Consider the following 26,068-nt stretch of genomic DNA (forward strand, 5'->3'; position numbering starts at 1 on the left):
GTTTCCTGGCAGCCAACATCTCCTTGATGAGAAGGATCTACGAAAACCTTCTGCTTAGTCACTGACTTTATGGGGTTTGAAGGGAACTTGATTAGACCATAAACGGTCATCAAGCTGATGTGAGATACATGTCTCTAATCTGGGTAATAACTAAGAGGATCATGGTTTCTGTGTGAGGCTGTGAAATTTAGAAACTTGGATGTAGCCCAAAATGAGTCATCTGTACAGGAACATGTGTAATAAAAGGAAAGAAATCGCTTTATTATATATTTAAGTTAAGATATTGGCCTATTGACACCCAATGTGCCAGCTTTCACATTTCTGATCTTTCATTTTCGCAATATACCAGATTCATCATCATCAACATTTATTTATATATCGCCAGTAAGTTTCGTAGCAGATTACAATTGTGAACAAACGGTAATAACACAATACTGGGTAATACAGACAGACAGAGAGGTAAGAGAATACTTCTCGTAAGATTACAATTCATCTGTCTGTCTCTATCAAAATGTATATATTATCAGCCATCAGGATTAACCTACAAGGCCACCAACAAAGCTGCCCCAACATACATCTCCTCTCTTGTCTCAAAATATCTCCCAACTCGACAACTCCGTTCTGCACAAGATCTGCATCTCTCCTCCACCCTCATTACATGCTCCCATTCCCGGTTACAGGGCTTTTTTCGGGCTGCACCCACTCTATGGAATTCTCTCCCTCGCACAATAAGACTCTTCTCTGGTCTACAAACTTTCAAGCGTTCTCTGCAAACCCACCTCTTCAGACAAGCTTATAATATTCCTCAACCACCCTCTTAACTTCACTACATTACCCTATTACCATCCGTTGCACAATTTCACACAAAACAACTACCTCCTGACCAACATTGTTGTGTGACAGGATCTTTTAGCTTATGAGTCACTTTTACCTCTGCAGTCTGACTGGGCCGAAATGCAAAATGTAGACTTAACCTCATGTATCAAACTCCCATTGTCCCATAGATTGTAAGCTTGCGAGCAGGACCCTCTCACCTCTTTGTCTGTTTTACCCAGTTTATTTATTATTTTACTGTGTTTGTCCCCAATTGTAAAGCGCTACAGAATATGTTGGCGTTATATAAATAAATGATGAAGATGATGATTAATTGAATTATTTTTTTCCATTAATTAAAAGATAGTTGGAAAGAAACTAAAAACCTATTTGACTGCTGAAACAGAATAAAGCAAAAAAAGGGTTATTAATGGAAATGCCATGTTTATGGGTAAGTGCAGGGGCGTATGGGTTTGTATCACCTGATTGGAGGAGCTGGGGTGGATCAGGGGCTTTCCTTGATGACTATGGATTAAGTACGTGAGTGATCCTACTCTGACACACACATACAAAAAACTGAGATTTCAAGAATGACGTGTGGAGAAAGCACACACAGGAGGAAGTGGGCGTACACCTTGAAATGCATTTGGTGAATGAAGAGTAAAAGAAAGCACAGGTAAAGATGCAGGTCTGCATTTTCTGCAACTCAAATAAATATTCTTAAAGTGAAAAAGTGCAATTGTGCAATTACAACTAATCAGCAATTACTTTTGACAATTCACACACAAGTTTGACAATCAAAACAAACTTCTGATCAGTTGCTATAAGTTACTTCATATACTTGCAATTTTCTAGAGAATATGCAGAGACCTCCACCTGGGAGTTTTTGAGTGCAAAGCCCACTGACTGTCCAGCATGCTATGCAGAGAGCATTCTAAAGACCACTTTACAATATACAGAGAATTCTGGTAAACACTATAGAATGCAGAGTCCATTGGGACATGCTACACATATTGCTAGCTTGTTGAAGATTGCTATAAAATATATAGCCCATTGGTGGCTAGTATACAATACAGATCCTAATTCTATTGGCTAATATATATAGTCCATTCCCTTTCTCTGGCAGCTACTGTATAATACAGAGCTCAATCTCTGTAGACCATTCTCTGGTGGATATTGTAGAACACAAAATTCATTCACTGGTGGCTAGTATACAATATAGATACCCATTATCTGGTAGCTAATGTATAATATGTACTCCATTCCCTGGTGGCTAGTGCACAAAACAAATTATCTTGACTAGTATACACTCTGTCCTTCCATTAACATACTCATGACTAGCCCATGTTTGACTCTCTATATTCATATTTATGGGAAGTATCAGGAGCTGCCATGCTAGCCATTAGACTGTACCATCTCACTAATTCTCTCACGCAACTCAAAACCTATTCAACACAAAACTATACGACATAAAACCTATGTGTGACTGATATGCAAAGCAGAGACCATGGGTAGCTAACATTGAACACAGAACCAGTTCTCTATCTCCGCCAGTTAGTGTACAATACAGAACCCATGCTCTGGTGGCAAGTGTACAATACAGAACCCATGCTCTGGTGGCCAGTGTACATTACAGGATGCCCACTTATGTTTGCTCACAATTGGCCAGAGTTCTGTGTACTTGTTTTTCAGTGAAGTGACAGAAGCCACTCCTACCTCTCTAATTGGTTCATAAAATATGGCCACACCTTGTAACGTGGTCTCTGATTGGCTGCCAAAAGAGTAAAGCCAAGAATGTATTATACCATTTCACATAATGTGGGCGCTAGGGGCACAGTCCTGTCTAATTACCTTTTAAGAATGTTGGTTTATTTTGTCTCACTAAAATGTAGCCTGGCTATTGCCACTCAAAATCAATAAATGTTGAGAAAAACATGATTTTGTGCATGCGTTTACTAAACTTTTATGAAAATGAGCTTGGCCCACAATTATATAATTTTTTGGAAAAAGAAGCGTCCAAAAAAACAGAGTTCTAAACTCTCATCTCCCAGTGTGGGCTATTTATGAAGTTTACATATGTTCGGGATCACAATTTAACATCCAACCCTATCAGATCATTTAAATCCCTTGTCCCAAAGAACATAATTTAATTTTGACAGAATTGGTGCATATCCGAGCTCATCATTCAATCTACACAACTGAGAGGAACACATCCCATAAGCTTAGGGTCACTCATCATCTCATCCAAGATTTGCTCACTGAACAATAAACTTTTTTTGCAGCACAGATCCTTGCGCTGTAATATAAAATATACATCACGTATGCAAATATAATATCCACTGTGTGTGAGGGTGTGCAACATAGATAAAGGTGGATCACAATCATGGGCAAAACCAAATGTATGATAATTCAAAATTAGACTGGACTTAAACTTACAATTAAGATCAATGTTTTTAGCCTGAAGATAACAATGTCCACCTATATTCTACAAACATTAACATGTATATTGCACACTATAAATGCAAATACTACCACCACAGTGAATCTCCCATGCGTTATACCATGTAAGCATTGAGGCTGGAACCTGTCCCTGTACCAAAAATTGTCTTATTCTACCTAAAGTCACCATGCCTCTTCCTATCACATCTGGAATATTGCAATCTCCTTTTCTGATTTTCCAACTTCCCATATTGCTCATTTACATTCCATCCTAAACTCAGCAGCTGGGACCACCCACCTCCTGTCCTCCATACTTTCTGCTAACTCACTCTCAGGACTTGGGTTGTGGACACAGCAACAGCTAAAATTGACTCAGCCAGAGAGCAGCGGTGTGGTGTCTAAGTTACTACAAGTAGTCACCGGAGCTCGCCGCTAGGAGGGATGGATTTGGCTGCATGTAGTAACTAGGTCGCAGTCCACGAAACTGACCGTTGTCGTGGTGGGTGATGCACTACAGGTTAGTAGCATAGAAGACAGAAGGGTCAGATTAGCCGAGGCTAGCAGGATGCAGGTAAACTGCACAGAATCAGCAAGCAGAGGAATAGCCTGGAAAAGCCAAAGGTCAAAACCAATCTGTCAGCGCAGTACAAAGTCAGGAAAACAGGAACATGCCGGGCGATAATCAGAAATCAAGTAGTAATCAGGATAACACACGCAGGAGCTCAGAACAGTAAAGCTGATACTTTGAGAGGGAATGACAGGCAGAGCAGGTTTAAATACTGTTTGGGAGTTCAACTCCCCGCCTCTGTGATGTCAGCGATCGCCTGATTGCATCTCAGTGAACTTGCATCAGCTGTGCTTTCCACATTGTGAAGTGAAAGTTACATACTTAGTCCTGCATCTAAATGCAGGATTAATGGCACTCACACTTAGTTAAATTGCTCTTATGGCTTCCCATAATACACCATATTACCTATATATTACCTATAAAGTCTTCTTCCTTACATGTAAAGCAATCCACTCAGCTGAACATAGGACATTTTGCTTTATATCTTCACATGCCCTGAGATGTGTCATTTGCTTTTTTTTCTTTCCATTCTGCATCATCTACTCTCACTGTTCTCTAATGCTTTAAACACCTTTCTCTTTCTCATTACACCTTGCCCCTGGAACTCCATCCCCTCCTGCATCAAACTCTGTCACCATCTTTTTTGACAACCAAACAGAATTGTTCTCCTCTTTGTTCATAGAAATATGACAAAGCCCAATCATGAGGGCACGTATACTTTCATCTGTAATCAGCGGTCTTTAGTTTTGCATGTATGGGGACATATTTTGAAAACTAGTTCTATTAAATCACTTGTTCAAGACATCAGACCAGCAACAGAACAAGTCAACGGAGCAAGTCATTTATAAAATCTGTCAGTACAGCTTATATAAAAGTACAGCTTTTCCCATGATTTTGCTTCAATTTCTTTTTCTTTGCACAAATGAACTATAGAATAGTTTGTAAAAATGCTGCACACTGGAAGTAATTTAAAATGTGCAAAAATCATCCACTGTTTTGTGCAAAATCTGCTTTGGACCGTAGTGTATCTTGATTTGCATCAAGGCTCATGAGTTTGCCTAGCTAGATAACATGGACGAGCGGAACTTTGTACAAACAAAATGATGGGTTCCTTGCAAAGTACAGAGTTAGGTGATTTTATGGAGCAGTGCAGAAAATAATCTTCATTTTGTGAAGCGAGATTAGTGTGGACCTGGATGGAGTAGGTGCATTTTTCGAGGCGCTTCTTGATTTTAAGACTGGCACATGACCCTATTCACTCCACAGAATGACTTCAATTTTGCATTAGCTTTGAGCTGGCAGTTTTGGGGTTACGTCCTATATTTTTAAACTGACCCTTTTTTGCCTCTACATGACGCTTCGGCAGAGAAGCGTCTTTTTAGGCACGTACACAAAATCGCCACATGTAATAAAGAAGGTCAAGATATCCCCTCACGCTCATGATTAATTTCAGTCCTAAATAAGGCTTAACTGTGGAGTATTTTAGGAGAAAAAGTTTAACTTAATTGTAGGGGTGGTTCCAAAATGGTAGAAGGTTGGACTTTAATGTTTGATACATGTTTGCACAGCGCGCCTCCAGGAGATTTCTTCACCTCTGCGCCCACCAGGGTGTGTTGTACTGTGTGGAGACGGACAGAAGGCATGCACCTTAAAGTGCGCTGGAGGGCCCATCCCAAAGCACGGGTGAAAATAACTACTTTACATGTAACGTCCTTAGTGTTCTGTCTCAGTGATAATTGTTACCGAGCAACAAGCCTCTTTACTAACAGTGACCTTTGCAGGCTATAAGAGATATTACCCAACATACTAAAAGAGGAGGAACCTATACCAAACAATAGACACATCCACAACTATTTTAGTTTTGCCCAATAACCCATTTACATCCAGGTTTTTGCCCCTTCACGACCAGACCAATATCTTCCTTTTGGCTTATCGGCCAGTTGAATCAGGAATAACTTTTATTTTATAGTCTTTCCAAGATATTGTTGTTTTTGGGACCAATTAGGTATAAATATCTTTTCATTTTATGGACATTCTGTAAAGAAATGGGCAACAATCAGGAATAATAAAGTTTTTTTTTTTTTTTATTATTCTTCCCATTGTAACAACAATGTGCTCAGCTAGCTCTGTCAGGTATGGAAATAATAAATATGTTTATTTTAGCAAGGGTCTGAGACATTTATAGGGGCTAGAATATAGCTATACATTTTAGTTTTCAGTTATAACATTTTACATTAATAGGATTTTCTGTGGAAGTGTTGCACTCAGTGCTTTATTTTTGACATTTCTGTATGATTTTAACTTTTTGAATTTGTTTTGTAAAACTTAAAGCAACCACATTGAGCGAGCAGAAGATCTGATGAATCTTCTCTGGCGTTTTGTGACTCAAACAGCGACTCGTAGGTAGAATCTGTACAGCAACTTTAGTTCACAGCGTCCACTTTAAACTCCCCTCTATAAAGCTTGGTGTTATGGCATTAATTATACAGTAATCTGTAGGCAGAAGTGGTCTTAATGAATAACCCTCGGGGGATAAATGGAAACAGCTGTCAAGCCGGGAGGAAGCAATCTTGGGTCACGTCAATGCTTGTAAATAAGAACATGTTTATCGGGGAATAGTTTTCAAGTTTAAATTAGCATAGTAGAGCGCACTGATAAAACATTTTGTCAACGCCATTTCCTGAGGAAGTTTTCTACTCAGGAAGCCCTGACTTCAACATGTTTTCCCGCAGCTTCATTTCTGACCTGACGCTGCATTGTGACAATCCAACTGGGATAAATAATGATGAAGTCCTCGCTATACTTCTTGTTCCGCGTAATTCTTTATCTTACAGGACACTTCCTGTGTTTGCATCTCTCAATGTGTTTGAGAGATTTTGCTATCAGCTAGTGTAATGTAAGCTGATCCCACCACTGGAACACACAGCAATATTAGACCACTGCAGGCACACACATAGTATTTCACACAGTATACGGCAATAAAACGCCACGTTTTACGGTGCACAAACACATATGTTGTTGACCACTAGATACAAAGATATCATATATCAAGTATTAAAGACAATTTCAGAACTGAAAAGTGCAAAATCACAGTGCAAATGCTGTTTTTTATGACGCTGTGAGCGTACAAGGTTTACAGGGATGTGAGGATTTGGGGAGATTCAGGGTATGCCCTGTTAGTTTTGCTTACTTTTGCAGCAGTTATTTTGCAGTACGGGATGTAAAAGAGATAAAGGGTTAATGTTGCATCCGCTGATTTCTGGTGGGGTGTACAATCTTTTCCTCCCCATAAAAAGCCTTGGGGCTAGATTTACGAATAATCGAGTTTGGTGGCGGTTTGAAACCGCCACACATCGCCGGTGGTTTAGTGGTCCGAACGAATGTATTTACTATAGGGCGGTTTGAGGCTGCGATTTAAAATGAATGGCAATGTGTGGCGGATTCAAAAAGCTAAACCGCCCCTTAATCAATAAATAATGATTGCCCAAATAATTTAAATATCAATGGTGCTTTATTTTATAGCAACCGGAGCACCCATAGGAAACCCACACAACACGGGGAAAACATAGAAACTCCACACAGATAAGGCCATGGTCGGGAATCGAACTCATGACCCCAGTGCTGTGAGGCAGAAGTGCTAACCACTGAGCCACCGTGCTGCCTAACAAACAAATGCATTGGGCCTCAACCATGAAGTACATTGAATGGGTAAAGCAAAACACCATAGCTGTCCATTCCACCTGGGCACCAGGAAAGCTTGGCTACGCACATCAACTTGCACTCCTACTATCTGCCCTCACAGGACGGTTCGGCTAGGTGTGTGGAGGTGTACCTAGGTGTACGGAGAGGTAGAAAAACATCTAGTGGCACCTAACACAAAAGTACAGGGCATTGAAATCCAACCTCCACTTTCGTATCACGCTTTTCATGAAATAAACATTTCCATTTTGCTCCTAAAATAATGATCAAGTGTGTCACTTTATTTATTTGCGCATCCTTTATTACATCGCTTAGAATGGGCATAGAAATGCATCGCAGCCTTAGTATAATATGAAGACACACAATGGGTCCTATTAAACAGAGGACTGCCACATCTGAGCTGGTGCCAAATCCCAATCATTTTGCAGAGTGAAAATAGCCGCGGACCCCTCAGCGCAGCAAGGACTATAATACAAACATGCATTAACTGCTCAAGGCAAAGGAGTACCTACCTTGTCCCCACAGTGTAATGCACTGCTGCTCGTGTGTCTGGCACATGCCACTATAGCAGTATCCGTCTAACGTGTGGCAAGGGTGACCATCGTGTAGGTAGACATTAGCTGGGCAGTGTGCACTGGTTCCAGTACAGAACTCCGGCAGATCGCAGAAATTACTTGCATCCCGGCATGGAGTGCCACCTGGCTTAAGCTGTGAAATCAATGGACAAATGTTTAGTGTTATACCCATGTTCTATGTTTATATAACACATATACATTCAGCACTGTACGCAGGCATACCTTCCCTGCCAAACCAAGTTTACAAAGCCATTTTTCCACATAAGACCAAACGACTTGTTAATGAGATAATCTCTCAATGTTTGTGTTACAGTCATTGTACACAACCACAGAATAATACAACGAGTGAATAAAAACAATGGAAGATGATTGCGTTTGCTAACAATGAGTTGGAGAACCTCTCTAGTAGCAGTGAACACATTTGCAGAAAAGACATGCCTGGCTCACAGCGGGGATAAACGTTCATGACAAACTCCGTCCAAAATAAAGCAGCTGCAACTTGGTAAAAGTCATTAGTGTCATTTAAAAAAATAATAGTAACTATTTTAGAATGACTTCAGAGGATGGAGAGGGTCTGTTTTCATTTAAAGGAGATGCGGCACTGGTTTGCAAAAAAATATGTCTGTCGCAGGGAGCTCCCCACCAACCAAAACAAGATTACAGCACGATGCATCATTCAAATGTTATTGCTGGCAAATGCCAGTGGTTTCCCTTGGCTAAAAGCAAAACAAAACATATAATCAAAATGATCTATTACTTCGCAATGACATTAATTCATTCATGCCTACATTTTGGACCTTTGCTTCAGAAGATCCAAGAGGAGAGGTCCAAGGAGTAAGTACGCATGAAGAGGGGTTTGTACCATCAAGGCCTGGATCCGGGATGGTTGTCTACACTCTCTAGGGGTCTCCTGGACATTGCGGGAGAGTAGACAAGTATGAATTAATTACAAAGTGTAATTATGTTTGGCTTTACAAAACAAGGTCAGTTCCAGGTTTTCAAGATTTTCTTACTCTGGAAATTGTTGGCCCTAGAAATGTCCCCGTTTTTTGGTATTGACCAACTGCACAATAAAATTTAGATGCAGCATGTTAGATGCAACTAATAAATGGATTATTTACACAACGTTTAAACTGCTGTGACCTCATTAGCGCTCAGCTCACTCCCAGCCTACCAGTGACTGAGAGGCTGCACTATTATGTGATCAGATGTCAGCTCCTCTCCCTATGGCTTCTACTGTGTAAGGTAAGAATAGTGACGGGGTAAAGGGGAATGAGGAAGGCAATGAATAACAGGGGTGGGGGGCTTATGAAGGGGTATAATGAAGGGGGATATTCAGGGGCTGGCTGGCAAATTCTAGCCCAGAGGCAAGACTCAACTCAGCAGCTCCTTAGGAGCATTCCAAACAAAAAAAAAAATGCAGGTAACCCAGTGACCAGACCCAAGGTAGCTCACTATGGGACCGGCTCGAGGGGCAGATGCCCCCCAAGCCCAGCCTGCCCCTGGGGGTATTGAATGAAAGGTGGGTGAATAATTAAGGGGTGATGAATATTAGGGATGAGGGGATGATGCTGAGATAATGAAGCATTGTGATGAATAACAGGGCTGAGCGGATGAAGAATAAGGATCGTGGGGGCTACTGAATTGGAGGCGAGGTGGTGGCATGGGGGGATATTTGTTAAAGTAATATATATACCAAACCAGCACTGCCAAACAATTAAATGTTTCATGTATATGTATTTGATCATGTTATAAAATAAATGTATTTATGGTATAAATCTCTGTAACTAATTTCCACACTATACAATGCCCTTGGAGTTTAGAGTGGGAGGTGGCTGGAGGGAGGCGCAGCATTTATAAACATCTAGACACAACCCTTGCACACTGGCCACACACCCCTTGATGATGCCCTGCGGTGAAATGTTTGTTTTACTACAAAAGATGGGCAGGGGCACCCAAGAAATATTCATATCAAGCGATGCTCATATTTAGAGGTGTCTTGCCACCGCTTTTAGGGGAATTTCAAACTGAACAAAGGGGCATCTTCTACAGGGGAAAATATTATGATAATGTAAACTGCCTGCCTGAGCACAAAGATGAAGTCTGGGACAATCAAAGATATGCGGAAGGGAAACATGACTGTGCTAGAAACAAGCGGATGAAGGTTTAATGGAAATATGTATAATTCAGGTCAAGGAGCAGAAATTGGTTGACATAACTAGTTATAAACCTTGAGTTCAGTGGTAGAAGTGGGGTTATACGGGGGTATGCCATACCACCACTTCTCCTATTGCCTTCAGTGTAACACTATCACATTCCATTTACTTACAAATTTCCATATCTCCACTTCATATTTGACCACTGCTTAGGTTCATAGTGAGACTATGTAAAGAGGGAAGGAGAGGACTGATCTCAGGTGGTAGTATATAAGCTGACAGCTTCTACACTGTGTTTGCTTGCTTTGAGCAGAATCATTTGACAGCATGTCCGATATTGGGAAAGTTTGGCCCAACTTAGGGCTACCGCATTTGTAAAAGAAGGAGAGTGGCTTCAGACGTCACTTCGAGGTCTGAATATAGAAATGGGGATGCGAAACGCGTGGTGTCAGGGCGTTTCAGTCCTCATCGGCCCCGGTGGGCCCAGCACTGCATTCCGAGACCCCCATGTGATGACCCATCTGAAGCACCTGAGGCTGCAGGGACTTCTGGATGAGAAGCAGAGCAGAGAAATGCCTGTTTAAAGAAAGGAGCATGGAGGATTGTGACCACCCGATGGGCTAATCCAGCTGCACAATGATGGTCAGCAAGGGAGGAACTTCATCTGGAGAGGGGTGACCAACTGCAGCAGCTTCCTTAGCTCCGCAACATGGTGATCAGTCAGGAGATATGCTTGATGTAATATACTTCATTTAATGTGACCTTTCAGTGGTTCAGTTAAAAATGATCTATTTAATTAATATTCCTTTGTTACCAAGAAACTAATGTACAGTTTTTTTTTAAAACTGTATGTTAAAATAACAAATTCCACATATATGGCTCCAGCATAAAGGGAAACCACCTTTGGACAACCCCTCAAGACTTTATTATATACAGCTGTCAGCTGGGTTTGTGCCATTAGCTCCTACGTGCATCCCACGCATTTTGAGCAATTTGGAAGCGATTAATACTTGTCAGTGGGCAACAGTGACGCCCGCTGAAGATCCATGGAATTAAAGCTACATGTGATGGGTAGCCCAATGCTCTCAGTGAGTGGAATTATCATACGCAGGACAACCACTTTAATGGTACATATATCTAAGAATTTCTTATTTTAAGAATTAAACAAAGACACTGCCCGGTATGACAGATGATTTGTTCAAAGGTTGTTCATTGTTCAAGCCAAAGATTTAATCCAACATTTTTCAGGATAATTTGGCCATTTCATTAAACTTTCCACTGGAAATTACATCCTTCACTGTATTTTAAATGGGGCAGTAAGCAGCACAGCTATGTAAATACTAGGCTCTGTGTGCAAAATGAAAAAACAATTATGTTTTACTTCAGGGCTGTAGGCTATGAAGTGGAAATGAACCACAGGTACATGGTGTTTCCTTTGAAAGTTCTGTTTGTTAATCTGTCACGGGACAGGACAAGGAGGAATATGAGGATGGGGAGAGAGACGCATTAGAACCTTGACTTTATTTGGAACTTATTTGTCTGTCATGAACATACGTTCCCACCAGTAAATAACACTACTGTGGCAGATGGAATACAATGTGTAGAAAAGATCTATGTGAGAAAACAGATATTGCATAAATACTGCATGAAGGCCAAAATGCAATCAGGAAAAAGTAGTGATTCAAAATGTTGGACCTACGTAGACATTAATCACAAACACTATATCTCTCCGCTTGTAAACCTTGGAAATATGAACAACAGTTTTAAAAAAAAAAGTCTACAAAATATATGAGCTCTGAGCTTTTCTGTCTGATACAAGAACAAAAGATCAACCGATCTAATCACTGAACAGCTGGATGTGTAACCAATATGGCTACGTGTGTAGTGCTACTTGCAGAGAACTGGTTACTTGGCATAGGAGCAAACAACCAAAAGGCAGAGTTAAAAGGGCACTTAACATTCCCTAAACAGCTGGCAATTCATGCACACTATGAAGGGGAACATCAGCCAACCAGATTCCTTATTCTGTACAATCAAATCTGATCCAATCAGATTGAAAGTTAATAGTTCATAATGTTTGTTATGTTGACACACGTTTTAAATCCCAGCACATTTTGGGGCATATTCAGTGTTTTTTCTCAAATTTGTATTTTTAGTAAACTGTGAAGTTTTACTTTTTAGTCTTCACATGATGACATTTTGTTTCACTCCCTTCTTCATATTCACTGGGATGACATTAAATTCAGCATAACAGATATATTACATCTATTTGTCATGATCTAAAATTTGATTACAAATTACTCCAAGTAACCCCATCATCTCAGACAAGGTGTAAACACTTGGATTTTGATTTACACCATATTACCTACCTTTTGGTTCCTAGAGAAGGTACAAAGTGTGGAGGGCAGTTCTCGTAATGCTTGACTGCCCCCTGCTTGCATAATGATGCAATTGCATCATCGCACAGCAAGGGAGCAGGGCCACGATGAGGCGAAACGCGCCATAAGGACAAGCTCAGGGAGACCTGGCAGCACAGAACTTTACAAGAGGGGAGGCGGGATCCAGGATGGTCGCTTACTTCCCTAGGAGTCTGGGAGAATTCCCCTCAAAATTCGGAAGTCTCCCGTATGATCTGGGAGAGTAGGCAGATTATTTCGGAGCTTGGTCCATATGCAAGTATGTGGTCAGAATTTAATGTACATATGTTTTGAGAAATGTTGAATTGAACCTTTTCTCATCTGGCTTATATTCTACACTCCTAAAGGATTAATATATTACCATTTCTGTACATCATGAAGACGAGCAGACATGTAAATGTATATAACTATATAATGAAAATCACCTTGCAGTCCTCACAGCAGAGCCCATGTCCGCACACAGCTCCTGGAATCAGCAAACATGTGCTGGCGTTACAGCACGGATTCGTACATTCCTGCGAAAAGATTCAGAGAAAAGACCGTCATGGTTTAATTCAGCAGCAAATGTTTCCTTAGTGTCCACAAATGAGGGTTATTCCTCCTTCTGAACTCACATGGGCACAGAACAGCTATTTACTCAGATGCTGGTCCTTCTAGAAACTACAAAAGCAAAATTGCGACACACAATACCAAGGTGGTTACATTTAGAAGAGTTTGTGCATACTGCACTGGAAGACGCATATGAATCATTGTCAATATACAGAATAGCAACAGGATGTGTATACAGTTCTTGTACTACACCAACTGGATAACATAAGTTTGCTTTGTCACCATTGTGCTCTGTGCACAAATAGGAAGCAATAAACAACAGGACTCACCTAGGAGAGAGCATTTTAGTTAGCATGTTTTTATGTGCTACAGCAGGCTTGGTCCAGCCCGTACACCTATAGAACTGTAATGTTTAATGACGGTGGTTTGGAAGCCAGCCTTCCATCTGACGCAGCTTTTAAGTCAACCTGTGAAAATTAACCATCCTCTACATGCCACAGCTAAATTGCAGGTGAACAAACCTAGGACACATCACCTATCCAACATGACAGGGTTCTGTTTTGTTCGTTAGCCACCAGGAAGAAGTCTGTAGACCGTTGGACAGAACATACCTCTATATAAAAGATCTGACCTTCTACACCCAAAGATGGAGGGTTGTAGTTTAGAGAGATAAAAATAAATTATATATTTTATTCCCAATGTAAAACAATACATTCAGTCCTCCAAGTAAAAGATCTTGGGACTTGAAATATACAAAAAATTCCCATCTCCTTTCATTTAACTGTGAATATTAGGCAATTGTATGTGGCTGGAGTAAATGTAGGGTCCTCTGGGATAGGGAGGTAATGAGAGGGAGAACAGATTCTGCTGTCATTAAAGGGCCAGCACAAACTGAATTGGAACTCTGACCTCAGACTCTAACTCTGCAAATGACAGAATATGTGACCTTGCCAGTAAAGATGCTATTTATTATCTGTATGTGTAATAGGAATGCCTCACATACAAACTTTATCAGCTTTGACACATAATGAATCACGCTTAAAAAATTTGGGCAAATACCAAACCAAACTCTAATACTAAACATTTGTGCTAAATAATAGTTGAATCCTGGATTCAATAAATAACTAACACTGTTCATTTTAAGTACTGTTTTTCCTTCTGTGCCAACATAAAGTAGTATTACTTCTTCAACAAATTTATTTTATACTAAAGCGAGTTAATGTTTTAAGTATATAATGTACACATTAAGGGGCTCTAATTCTCAAGTGCAGCAACCAGACTGCTTTGTATATTGGGGCTGTATGACATAATGGTCACATTGGGGCAGTATGACATACTGGTCACATTGGGGCTGTATGACATACTGGTTACATTGGGGCAGTATGACATACTGGTCACATTGGGGCTGTATGACAGACCGGTCACATTGGGGCTGTATGACAGACTGGTCACATTGGGGCTGTATGACAGACTGGTCACATTGGGGCTGTATGACAGACTGGTCACATTGGGGCTCTATGATATACTGGTCACATTGGGGCTGTATGACAGACTGGTCACATTGGGGCTGTATGACAGACTGGTCACATTGGGGCTGTATGACATACTGGTCACATTGGGGCTGTATGACAGACTGGTCACATTGGGGCTCTATGATATACTGGTCACATTGGGGCTGTATGACAGACTGGTCACATTGGGGCTGTATGACAGACTGGTCACATTGGGGCTGTATGACATACTGGTCACATTGGGGCTGTATGACAGACTGGTCACATTGGGGCTCTATGATATACTGGTCACATTGGGGCTGTATGACAGACTGGTCACATTGGGGCTGTATGACAGACTGGTCACATTGGGGCTGTATGACAGACCGGTCACATTGGGGCTGTATGACAGACTGGTCACATTGGGGCTGTATGACAGACTGGTCACATTGGGGCTGTATGACAGACTGGTCACATTGGGGCTGTATGACAGACTGGTCACATTGGGGCTGTATGACAGACTGGTCACATTGGGGCTGTATGACAGACTGGTCACACTGAAGCTGTATGACAGACTGGTCACACTGAAGCTGTATGACAGACCGGTCACATTGGGGCTGTATGACAGACTGGTCACATTGGGGCTGTATGACAGACTGGTCACATTGGGGCTGTATGACAGACTGGTCACATTGGGGCTGTATGACAGACTGGTCACATTGAGGCTGTATGACATACTGGTCACATTGGGGCTGTATGACAGACTGGTCACATTGGGGCTGTATGACATACTGGTCACATTGGGGCTGTATGACAGACTGGTCACATTGAGGCTGTATGACATACTGGTCACATTGGGGCTGTATGACAGACTGGTCACATTGGGGCTGTATGACATACTGGTCACATTGGGGCTGTATGACAGACTGGTCAGATTGGGGCTGTATGACAGAGTGGTCACATTGGGGCTCTATGATATACTGGTCACATTGGGGCTGTATGACATACTGGTCACATTGGGGCTGTATGACATACTGGTCACATTGGGGCTGTATGACAGACTGGTCACATTGGGGCTGTATGACAGACCGGTCACATTGGGGCTGTATGACAGACCGGTCACATTGGGGCTGTATGACAGACTGGTCACATTGGGGCTGTATGACAGACTGGTCACATTGGGGCTCTATGATATACTGGTCACAGTGGGGCTGTATGACAGACTGGTCACATTGGGGCTGTATGACATACTGGTCACATTGGGGCTCTATGATATACTGGTCACATTGGGGCTGTATGACAGACTGGTCACATTGGGATTGTATGACAGACTGGTCACACTGGGGCTGTATGACAGAGTGGTCACATTGGGGCTCTATGATATACTGGTCACATTGGGGCTGTATGACAGACTGGTCACATTGGGATTGTATGACATACTGGTCACATTGAGGCTGTATGACATACTGGTCACATTGGGGCTGTATGACAGACTGGTCACATTGGGGCTGTATGACATACCGGTCACATTGGGGCTGTATGACAGACCGGTCACATTGGGGCTGTATGACATACTGGTCACATTGAGGCTGTATGACAGACTGGTCACATTGGGGCTGTATGACAGACTGGTCACATTGGGGCTGTATGACAGACTGGTCACATTGGGGCTCTATGACAGACTGGTCACAGTGGGGCTGTATGACAGACTGGTCACACTGGGGCTGTATGACAGAGTGGTCACATTGGGGCTCTATGACAGGCTGGTCACATTGGGGCTGTATGACAGACTGGTCACATTGGGGCTGTATGACATACTGGTCACATTGGGGCAGTATGATATACTGGTCACATTGGGGCTGTATGACAGACTGGTCACATTGGGGCTGTATGACAGACTGGTCACACTGGGGCAGTATGATATACTGGTCACATTGGGGCTGTATGACATACTGGTCACATTGGGGCTGTATGACAGACTGGTCACATTGGGGCTGTATGACAGACTGGTCACATTGGGGCTGTATGACAGACTGGTCACAGTGGGGCTGTATGACAGACTGGTCACATTGGGGCTGTATGACATACTGGTCACATTGGGGCTGTATGACATACTGGTCACATTGAGGCTGTATGACAGACTGGTCACATTGGGGCTGTATGACAGACTGGTCACATTGGGGCTCTATGATATACTGGTCACATTGGGGCTGTATGACAGACTGGTCACATTGGGGCTGTATGACAGACTGGTCACATTGGGGCTCTATGATATACTGGTCACATTGGGGCTGTATGACAGACTGGTCACATTGGGGCTGTATGACAGACTGGTCACACTGAAGCTGTATGACAGACTGGTCACATTGGGGCTCTATGATATACTGGTCACATTGGGGCTGTATGACAGACTGGTCACATTGGGGCTGTATGACAGACTGGTCACAGTGGGGCTGTATGACAGACTGGTCACATTGGGGCTGTATGACAGACTGGTCACATTGGGGCTGTATGACAGACTGGTCACATTGGGGCTGTATGACATACTGGTCACATTGGGGCTGTATGACAGACTGGTCACATTGGGGCTCTATGATATACTGGTCACATTGGGGCTGTATGACAGACTGGTCACATTGGGGCTGTATGACAGACTGGTCACATTGGGGCTGTATGACAGACTGGTCACATTGGGGCTGTATGACAGACTGGTCACATTGAGGCTGTATGACAGACTGGTCACATTGGGGCTGTATAACATACTGGTCACATTGGGGCTGTATGACAGACTGGTCACATTGGGGCTGTATGACATACTGGTCACATTGGGGCTGTATGACATACTGGTCACATTGGGGCTGTATGACAGACTGGTAACATTGGGGCTGTATGACATACTGGTCACATTGGGGCTGTATGACAGACTGGTCACACTGGGGCTGTATGACAGACTGGTCACATTGGGGCTGTATGACAGACTGGTCACATTGGGGCTGTATGACAGACTGGTCACAGTGGGGCTGTATGACAGACTGGTCACATTGGGGCTGTATGACATACTGGTCACATTGGGGCTGTATGACAGACTGGTCACATTGGGGCTGTATGACATACTGGTCACATTGGGGCTGTATGACAGACTGGTCACATTGGGGCTGTATGACAGACTGGTCACATTGGGGCTGTATGACAGACTGGTCACATTAGGGCTGTATGATATACTGGTCACATTGGGGCTGTATGACAGACTGGTCACATTGGGGCTGTATGACAGACTGGTCAGATTGGGGCTGTATGACAGACTGGTCAGATTGGGGCTGTATGACAGACTGGTCACACTGAAGCTGTATGACAGACTGGTCACATTGGGGCTGTATGACAGACTGGTCACATTGGGGCTGTATGACAGACTGGTCACATTGGGGCTGTATGACAGACTGGTCACATTGGGGCTGTATGACAGACTGGTCACATTGGGGCTGTATGACAGACTGGTCACACTGGGGCTGTATGACAGACTGGTCACATTGGGGCTCTATGATATACTGGTCACATTGGGGCTGTATGACAGACTGGTCACATTAGGGCTGTATGATATACTGGTCACATTGGGGCTGTATGACAGACTGGTCACATTGGGGCTGTATGACAGACTGGTCAGATTGGGGCTGTATGACAGACTGGTCAGATTGGGGCTGTATGACAGACTGGTCACACTGAAGCTGTATGACAGACTGGTCACATTGGGGCTGTATGACAGACTGGTCACATTGGGGCTGTATGACAGACTGGTCACATTGGGGCTGTATGACAGACTGGTCACACTGGGGCTGTATAACATACTGGTCACATTGAGGCTGTATGACATACTGGTCACATTGGGGCTGTATGACAGACTGGTCACAGTGGGGCTGTATAACATACTGGTCACATTGAGGCTGTATGACATACTGGTCACATTGGGGCTGTATGACAGACTGGTCACACTGGGGCTGTATAACATACTGGTCACATTGAGGCTGTATGACATACTGGTCACATTGGGGCTGTATGACAGACTGGTCACATTGAGGCTGTATGACAGACTGGTCACATTGGGGCTGTATAACATACTGGTCACATTGAGGCTGTATGACATACTGGTCACATTGGGGCTGTATAACATACTGGTCACATTGAGGCTGTATGACATACTGGTCACATTGGGGCTGTATGACAGACTGGTCACAGTGGGGCTGTATGACATACTGGTCACATTGAGGCTGTATGACATACTGGTCACATTGGGGCTGTATGACAGACTGGTCACATTGGGGCTGTATGACAGACTGGTCACATTGGGGCTGTATGACAGACTGGTCACATTGGGGCTGTATGACAGACTGGTCACATTGGGGCTGTATGACAGACTGGTCACACTGAAGCTGTATGACAGACTGGTCACATTGGGGCTGTATGACAGACTGGTCACATTGGGGCTGTATGACAGACTGGTCACATTGGGGCTGTATGACAGACTGGTCACATTGGGGCTGTATGACAGACTGGTCACATTGGGGCTGTATGACATACTGGTCACATTGGGGCTGTATGACATACTGGTCACATTAGGGCTGTATGACAGACTGGTCACATTGGGGCTGTATGACATACTGGTCACATTGGGGCTGTATGACAGACTGGTCACATTGGGGCTGTATGACAGACTGGTCAGATTGGGGCTGTATGACAGACTGGTCACACTGAAGCTGTATGACAGACTGGTCACATTGAGGCTGTATGACAGACTGGTCACATTGGGGCTGTATGACATACTGGTCACATTGGGGCTGTATGACAGACTGGTCACATTGGTTCTGCATTATGTACTGGTAAGATGGAGTCTGCGCTGTTTACTAGTTGATGGGCTGCTGTGCACTCAAGTTAAATGAGTCTGTATAATGGTAATTTTTTCAAACTGCAATACAATTTGGCTACTGGCTGCAGAATATGCATGATAGCACAGTGGGTGTGGCATAAGAAAAGGGGGCATGTCCTACATTGGCAGCCACACAAGTTGTTCCCATGACAACCACTGTTCTAGAGGATAAAACAACTTTATCAATATATTTACAATTCCAATATGCTTTTGAATTTTAATTTGTCAAATGTAATGAACTTAAAATGGTCAATGTGCAACTAATATTCAACACAAAAATTGTAAGTATGTGAATTGTAAATTCATAAACAAGAAAAAAATTATAATAAGAATATAATTGTCTAAAACATTTTATTTTAGGAAATACCTCATGATTTGAAAAGTAATGTAAATTTTCTGGAAACGATTTAATTTCACAACAGGACTGAAAATATCCGTTATAATAATATTAATATTTAATAGCTTGAAATGGGAAATGTTTATTTGCAGCCCAGGAACAGACTGTGAAGAGAATAAAAATTGCATGAGATATGTATAGACGTCACAGGATCTGACAGAACTAATTAAGTACCCTTCTCAGATTATAGTAATTTCATCTGAGAATCCTTTAGTCTTACCTCCCAACTTTTAAAGTTGAGGCATTAATAAAAGGTGCTCGTGTTGTTGCTTTGTGGCAAAATAAAAAGTGTTTCAAAATAATTTTAATGCGCGTGTGACCTGGTCACCACTGCTCTGCTACGCGGAACAAAGCTTTCCTGATCTGTCCCACCATCCCGCCTAAAGTGGGTACGCTTTAGCCATCCTCCTTTAAAGGACCATTACAATATAAAACATTTAATGCATGTTACATAGAGGTAATCTACTGCGGCTAAGCTAAAATGTTAACTTTTAAGTATTTCCCCCCTCAAACCATTACAGACAGCTGAAACCAGATCCCATACTGTTATAAAGGAACCTCATACAGACAAAAAAGCTGAAATTTCAGTCAGTTATCCTGCTACGAAATCAGTGTCTCTGGCCCAATGCATGAATCCACCAACTCACACAATGGATTTCTGCAGAGCAAATTAGCAAGTCTGATGATAAAACTGTGTCCCAGGACAAGATTCACTTGAATAGCCTCTCCGAAGCCCCATTGGGGTAGAGGACCCGTGGATTTTCTTGCTATGTTACCCCCCCCCCCCCCAGATCTTGATAAACTCTCCAGAAAAATGGTGGCACATATCATGGCGGTCACAAAGACTCTCTTGACATTGAATTGGAAACATACTTTTCCCCTGTTCCTCGCCACACTAAAAAAACAGATATGGCATGTACCAGCCATGGAAGAGGTAAACTACTATCTGCACAACAGATGTCATGTTTTTAATGAAGTCTGGGCATCCTGATTATTTGCAAAATGAAGTCCTCCATCATGCCCCACAGCTGATTCCTGGACCTCCCCAGAGCCCCTCCTCCACTATCCTCCTCCTTAAGTAACCTCCGATATTTCCACACATCCCACCCAGAGAATTCTCATCAGTCTCATTCTCGTGATTCCCAACCCCCCCTTCCTCCTTTTACCCACCCGTTCTGTTACCCCTCACCCCTCTTAATCTTATCTCTGTCTCATGTTATGTTACTGCTGACTGTTCACATTCGTAAAACTGGTCTCATCAGTTGGAACCTGCTGTTTCCATCATACGCTCTATTTTTATATGAAACTCCGTTAAGTGTTATTTGTTTTTTGTGGTTTTTTTTTATATACCTCTGTCCCATTACTGTTTGACCTGTATCTCATGTAAAATAAAGAATTTAAAAAAACAACAACCCATGTCCCAGATAGAGAAGCACCTCCTTCCTAATATGGCGCCTTCATGCAATACAGACTTTTGATACATAGTATCGTGACATGCTCTTTAATATCCGAGTCTGCACCAGAATTCAGTACTAATGACGAATAAATGGGCCATAACTACCCAACAACTCTTTGTAATGGACACGGGTGGATTCTACAAATTGAAAACAATTATCACTAAAGACGCCACCCTACGCAAGATGGACCAAATGCAACAGACCTACACAGCAGTGATATATAATCAGTCGGGGAAATTACACCTTTGATTCATTATTGCAGCCGTCCTGCTGAGACCTTGCCAATTCCTTAGGGAATAAAGTCAATTTTTCCACCGCTGATTAAATACAGATAACTATGAAAGTCAGATGCGCCATCTGATTACTGTCATTTTAAGGGGGGGGGGATAAAAGCCCAAAAAAAAGGCACAGCATTGTCTGTGCTGTGTTCCCTTCTATATCACTTTTGTTGTTTTTATGGGTGCTTTTATTTTTGGTACATTTAAGGGGCATTTTTCCACCACATTGTTTACTTTCTAAAACCTAAGTGCACGGAGCAAAAAGCAGCAATCTAAGATGTAATCAGTATAAGTGGCAGCTCAGACTGCTCTACACGGGCCGAGATCTATGTCTCCGCAGTGTATTTGGTAATGTTGGGCTCACACTGTTAGGCATTGATATAACATAAAGATATTCTGCTTTGTCACAGTAAATCACCCTCTCAAGTCAGAAAGCTGCTGCGAAAAATGAATGTTAGTCACGTTTATCAGCAGAGATTTCCATTGTTATTTTTCCCCTATTCCTTTGCTCTGTGTTTCACCCTCTGCTGAAACCAGAACATCTTTTTCGCAATCAGAAATAATTCATCCAATTGGCGCTAGGAGCAATTTCCTGAAACACTGGTGCGTTTTAGAAAAGAGCGATGATCCTGTGCATGTAAATGATGACTGTTTAGTGTTTGAGCGCTAAAATGAAATACATTTTCAGCATTTACATGCCGAGAAAAATGATTGCTCATAACTCACCGGCGCGGCAGGTGTAGCAGAAGCAATACAATGTAATGGGTAAAGGCTATATATTCCAGACCTTGCATATAACCACATTCTAGACTTGTAGGTCACTTAGCTGCAGATTTACTATGTCGTCAATTGGCACTTGGCTAAAATAGAACTAAACAGAAAAAAATATATGAATATTTATAGTAAAAAATAAGGTTCAGGCATAGTGCACTGGCAGGTGTGGGGGCGAAAAAAGTGCTTGGATCGCCCATAAGCAAATACAAAATTGACAATAGCATTCTAAGAAAAAAGTACATTAAATAGATGTTAATAAGCAAAAAAACCAACTCTGGAAATCAGATGTCCTCCCCCCCTTGAGGACTCGGCTGAAGACACCCCTACAACCTTGGGCCCCTATGTAAACCCAAAGGCTGTCTTGAAACAAGCAGAATTCTCTTCTGAGAGGAACATGTGCCAGCTGCACAAGTTTAGAAGAGGCCTCACAAGAGCAGAGCGGGGGGCCCGGGAGGTTACACATACTTGCCAACTCTCCCGGAATGTCCAGGAGACTCCCGAAATACGGGTCGGTCTTCCGGATTCCCGGGAGAGCAGTCAATTCTCCCGATTCCCGTCCGGATCTGCAAAATCAATGAAGGGGTCGGGGCTTAGGGACGCTGAGTATGTGGCATTGGATAACGACACAACTCTTCGAGCCCTGCCCCCACACACCCACCTGCCTCCCGAACCTCCCGGGACACAATTTGCCAATGTTGGCAACTATGAGGTTACAACTGAATTGTCGGGCCCTTGTCCAAACTTTGCTGTGCTATACAATTTATCACCAACAGACAGTGATCCAGGTTCATTCTTTTCAAATCTCATATTTATTGGACATTGACCTCTGCAGACTATATAGGGCATTCTTGTATACTGTAGCTATGTGTATATATAATGTCTTTGTTATCCATGTGCCAAAAAGGTAATGTGACATTTGACATAAAGTAAGGATGGAATGTCCATAAAAAGTCTATGTTTGGCCATTAGTTCCCATTCTACTATACCACTTACATTTGAAATCCCTCTCTGAAATTCTGTTCTTGCTCCTTTAACTAGTAATACTTAACTGCTTTTATTATTATTAGGACAAGTAGGAAAAAAATCTAAAATGATACTAAAGTGTTTCAGGCTTAAAGGGTGTATCTTTCATACAATATAACAATAAAAATATCAAATTATTCCGCAGAGCAGACACCATGTTGCAGCTCTCAATACAGGACCTGGAAATCTCTAACACAAAACAAATAAAAAAGTACAAGAGAAAGCTCTATTGACCCCTCAGTTGGAGCAGATTAAAGAAAAATATCACATTGTCACTAAGAACAATCGCAATAATAATCACCTAAAAAATATTTGAATAAAATATATTCAAACAATAAAACATAGACCATCGGATACAAATTGTTCTGATACCCCTATCTGATCACATCTGCTATGTACATCAGATATAGTTATATACACAGAAAGAGCCTGTGTCATATCCAAAAGCAATATAAATAAATAACTATGCCCTCTAGATATTAAGACCTGGTGAAAGCAGTGAGTTGAAGCAATGTATTTATGAAATGGAGGGAGTACGTCGAAACAGATAAAGTTGTAGGAAGCTAGACTATTCATTTAAAGGGGCTGTGCATTGTTCACTTTTGAGCAAACCTTGCCCCCCAATGGAACTTTGGTAGTAGTTGTTTTCCCTGCCCTCAAAAGTATGAAATACAGGTAGATATATACTTCTAGGCTTGGAAAATGTACCATAAATACTGACTATAATACAATATATATTGGGGCAGCACTTCTGCCTCACAGCGCTATTTGGGGAGCAGTCACCATTTAACAGTATGGTGACTGCTCCCTCTTGCAATCGAACAAGTTCCGAAAAATAGATTGTTTCGGGAACTTGTCTTGAAGCTGGCGTACATTATCATAAATGATAAATCTCAGTGCTGTCAGCTCTGCTCCGAAGAGCAGAGCTGGACAGTGCATGTGTGGAGGGATCACATGATCCCTCCCTGTCAATCACCGCTCGCTCTCTGCAAACTATAGTTGCAGAGATCGAGGGAGATGTTTGTGCGCATGTGAACTGCACATGCGCAATTGCTGAAAGAAGAAGACTGAAGATGACGAGGAGGTGATCCAGGGACATTGCGTTCCGAAGAGGGGGGTAAGTATGATTTTTTTTAGCACAGAAACAGCAGTTTTTCGGAACTGCTGTTTCTGTGCAGGGTTGTACATAAATGTGAGAAACAGTTCAATCCTTATCATTGCGATAAGGATTGAAAACTATTTTTCACTTTATGTTAATATTGGTAAATGTGCCCCTAAATTTTGACTCTTCCCCCTGGTCTGCACTCCGGTGTCTCCCTGTTCCTGCTTTAGGACAACAATCTAGCAAACTTGTCTCATATTTTAAATGCAACCAAATTTTCTATAGCTAAGTGCTGAAAGGACCCGTGCCCACTTGCCCAATAGCTTGTTATGAATAAAAACTGGTTTATCGCATTTATGGAAAATAAAATTACCTTCCAGCAACAAGGAAAGGCAGATACATCTACCCCTATATGGAAGCCCTGGTTTGCATTTGCTTCCCCTACTCCCAACACTACATAACTGCTGAATATTGTGTTCTATATTGTCCATTCACACTATCACCAATAGCTTAATCTGGCTCCTTTATAATAACCTAGTGGGTGTGACGTATAGTTTGTCCTTTTAGTTTACTCTTGGTTTGTAGCTCAGTCCTTCCCCCTTCTCTCCCATTAATCTAAGTTTAAAAATTATCCAAGTGACACACCGACAATGTTCTTTTTCTTCCTTTGTCTCTTTATCATTGTATTATCGCTATGTTGTTTTGCTTATTTATTTTGTTTGTACACAATATCATTTGAAAATAAAATGTTCAAAAAATAATTGAGACCGTACACGGATATGTGTTAGGTATGTATTACTAAGTCATTCATTGTTCCACACTGCTAATAACCATACAAGAGTTCAGAATCATGTAATTTAATTCCGTCTGCTTTTTTCTCAAATGCTTTCAGCAGAAGCAACAGTTACAAATGTTCCTGCGCTCGGTTAACAAGAGATCACTAACATCTGAGAGCCGGGACGAGGCAGATAACCGAGTTACACAGTGATCTGCAAGCTCTTCTCGGTACATTATTGACTTTAAAGAGCACTTACACGTAAGATAAGCTGACTCCACAAACTGTCACATACAAGAATTAAGAGAGCTGTCAGACAAAGCTCAACAACCAATATACAAACTACATAGAGGAAGCAACAGCAGTCATTCCATCGGCCCGGAGTTCTGTACTTACCATAAACCTCTACATCTCTTTTAATAATAAGCCAACTGCTTCAAGATGGTCCAAGAATACAGACCCAAAGATAATAAAAAATGTCTTTGAGTCTTCTAATTTATTAACATCTTATCATTCATCTCCTGCATCTTTGCCACAAAAAATATAGCACAGTTATAAAGGAGAGTTCTGGGATGATAAGTCTGTCCTGTTGTCTGGCCCTAAATATTGTTGGATTGCTATAAACACATAACATATAC

The 26,068-nt window shown here is 42.1% G+C and overlaps 1 protein-coding gene across 6 annotated transcripts in view; it reads right to left on the reverse strand.

Annotated features, from left to right (window-relative positions):
• ADAM12 (ADAM metallopeptidase domain 12) overlaps window positions 1–26,068 on the reverse strand; it is a 399,327-nt gene that overhangs the window by 54,600 nt on the left and 318,659 nt on the right. For all 6 annotated transcript variants that reach the window (XM_075215979.1, XM_075215980.1, XM_075215982.1 and 3 more), the window contains 2 exons: window positions 13,093–13,182; window positions 8,032–8,227 (listed from right to left, as the gene is read on the reverse strand). In XM_075215979.1, coding sequence (XP_075072080.1) covers window positions 8,032–8,227; window positions 13,093–13,182 — 286 coding nt within the window. The remainder of the gene's footprint in view (window positions 1–8,031; window positions 8,228–13,092; window positions 13,183–26,068) is intronic.

Source organism: Mixophyes fleayi, chromosome 6, assembly GCF_038048845.1.
Source record: "Mixophyes fleayi isolate aMixFle1 chromosome 6, aMixFle1.hap1, whole genome shotgun sequence".
Taxonomy (NCBI): Eukaryota; Metazoa; Chordata; class Amphibia; order Anura; family Limnodynastidae; genus Mixophyes; species Mixophyes fleayi.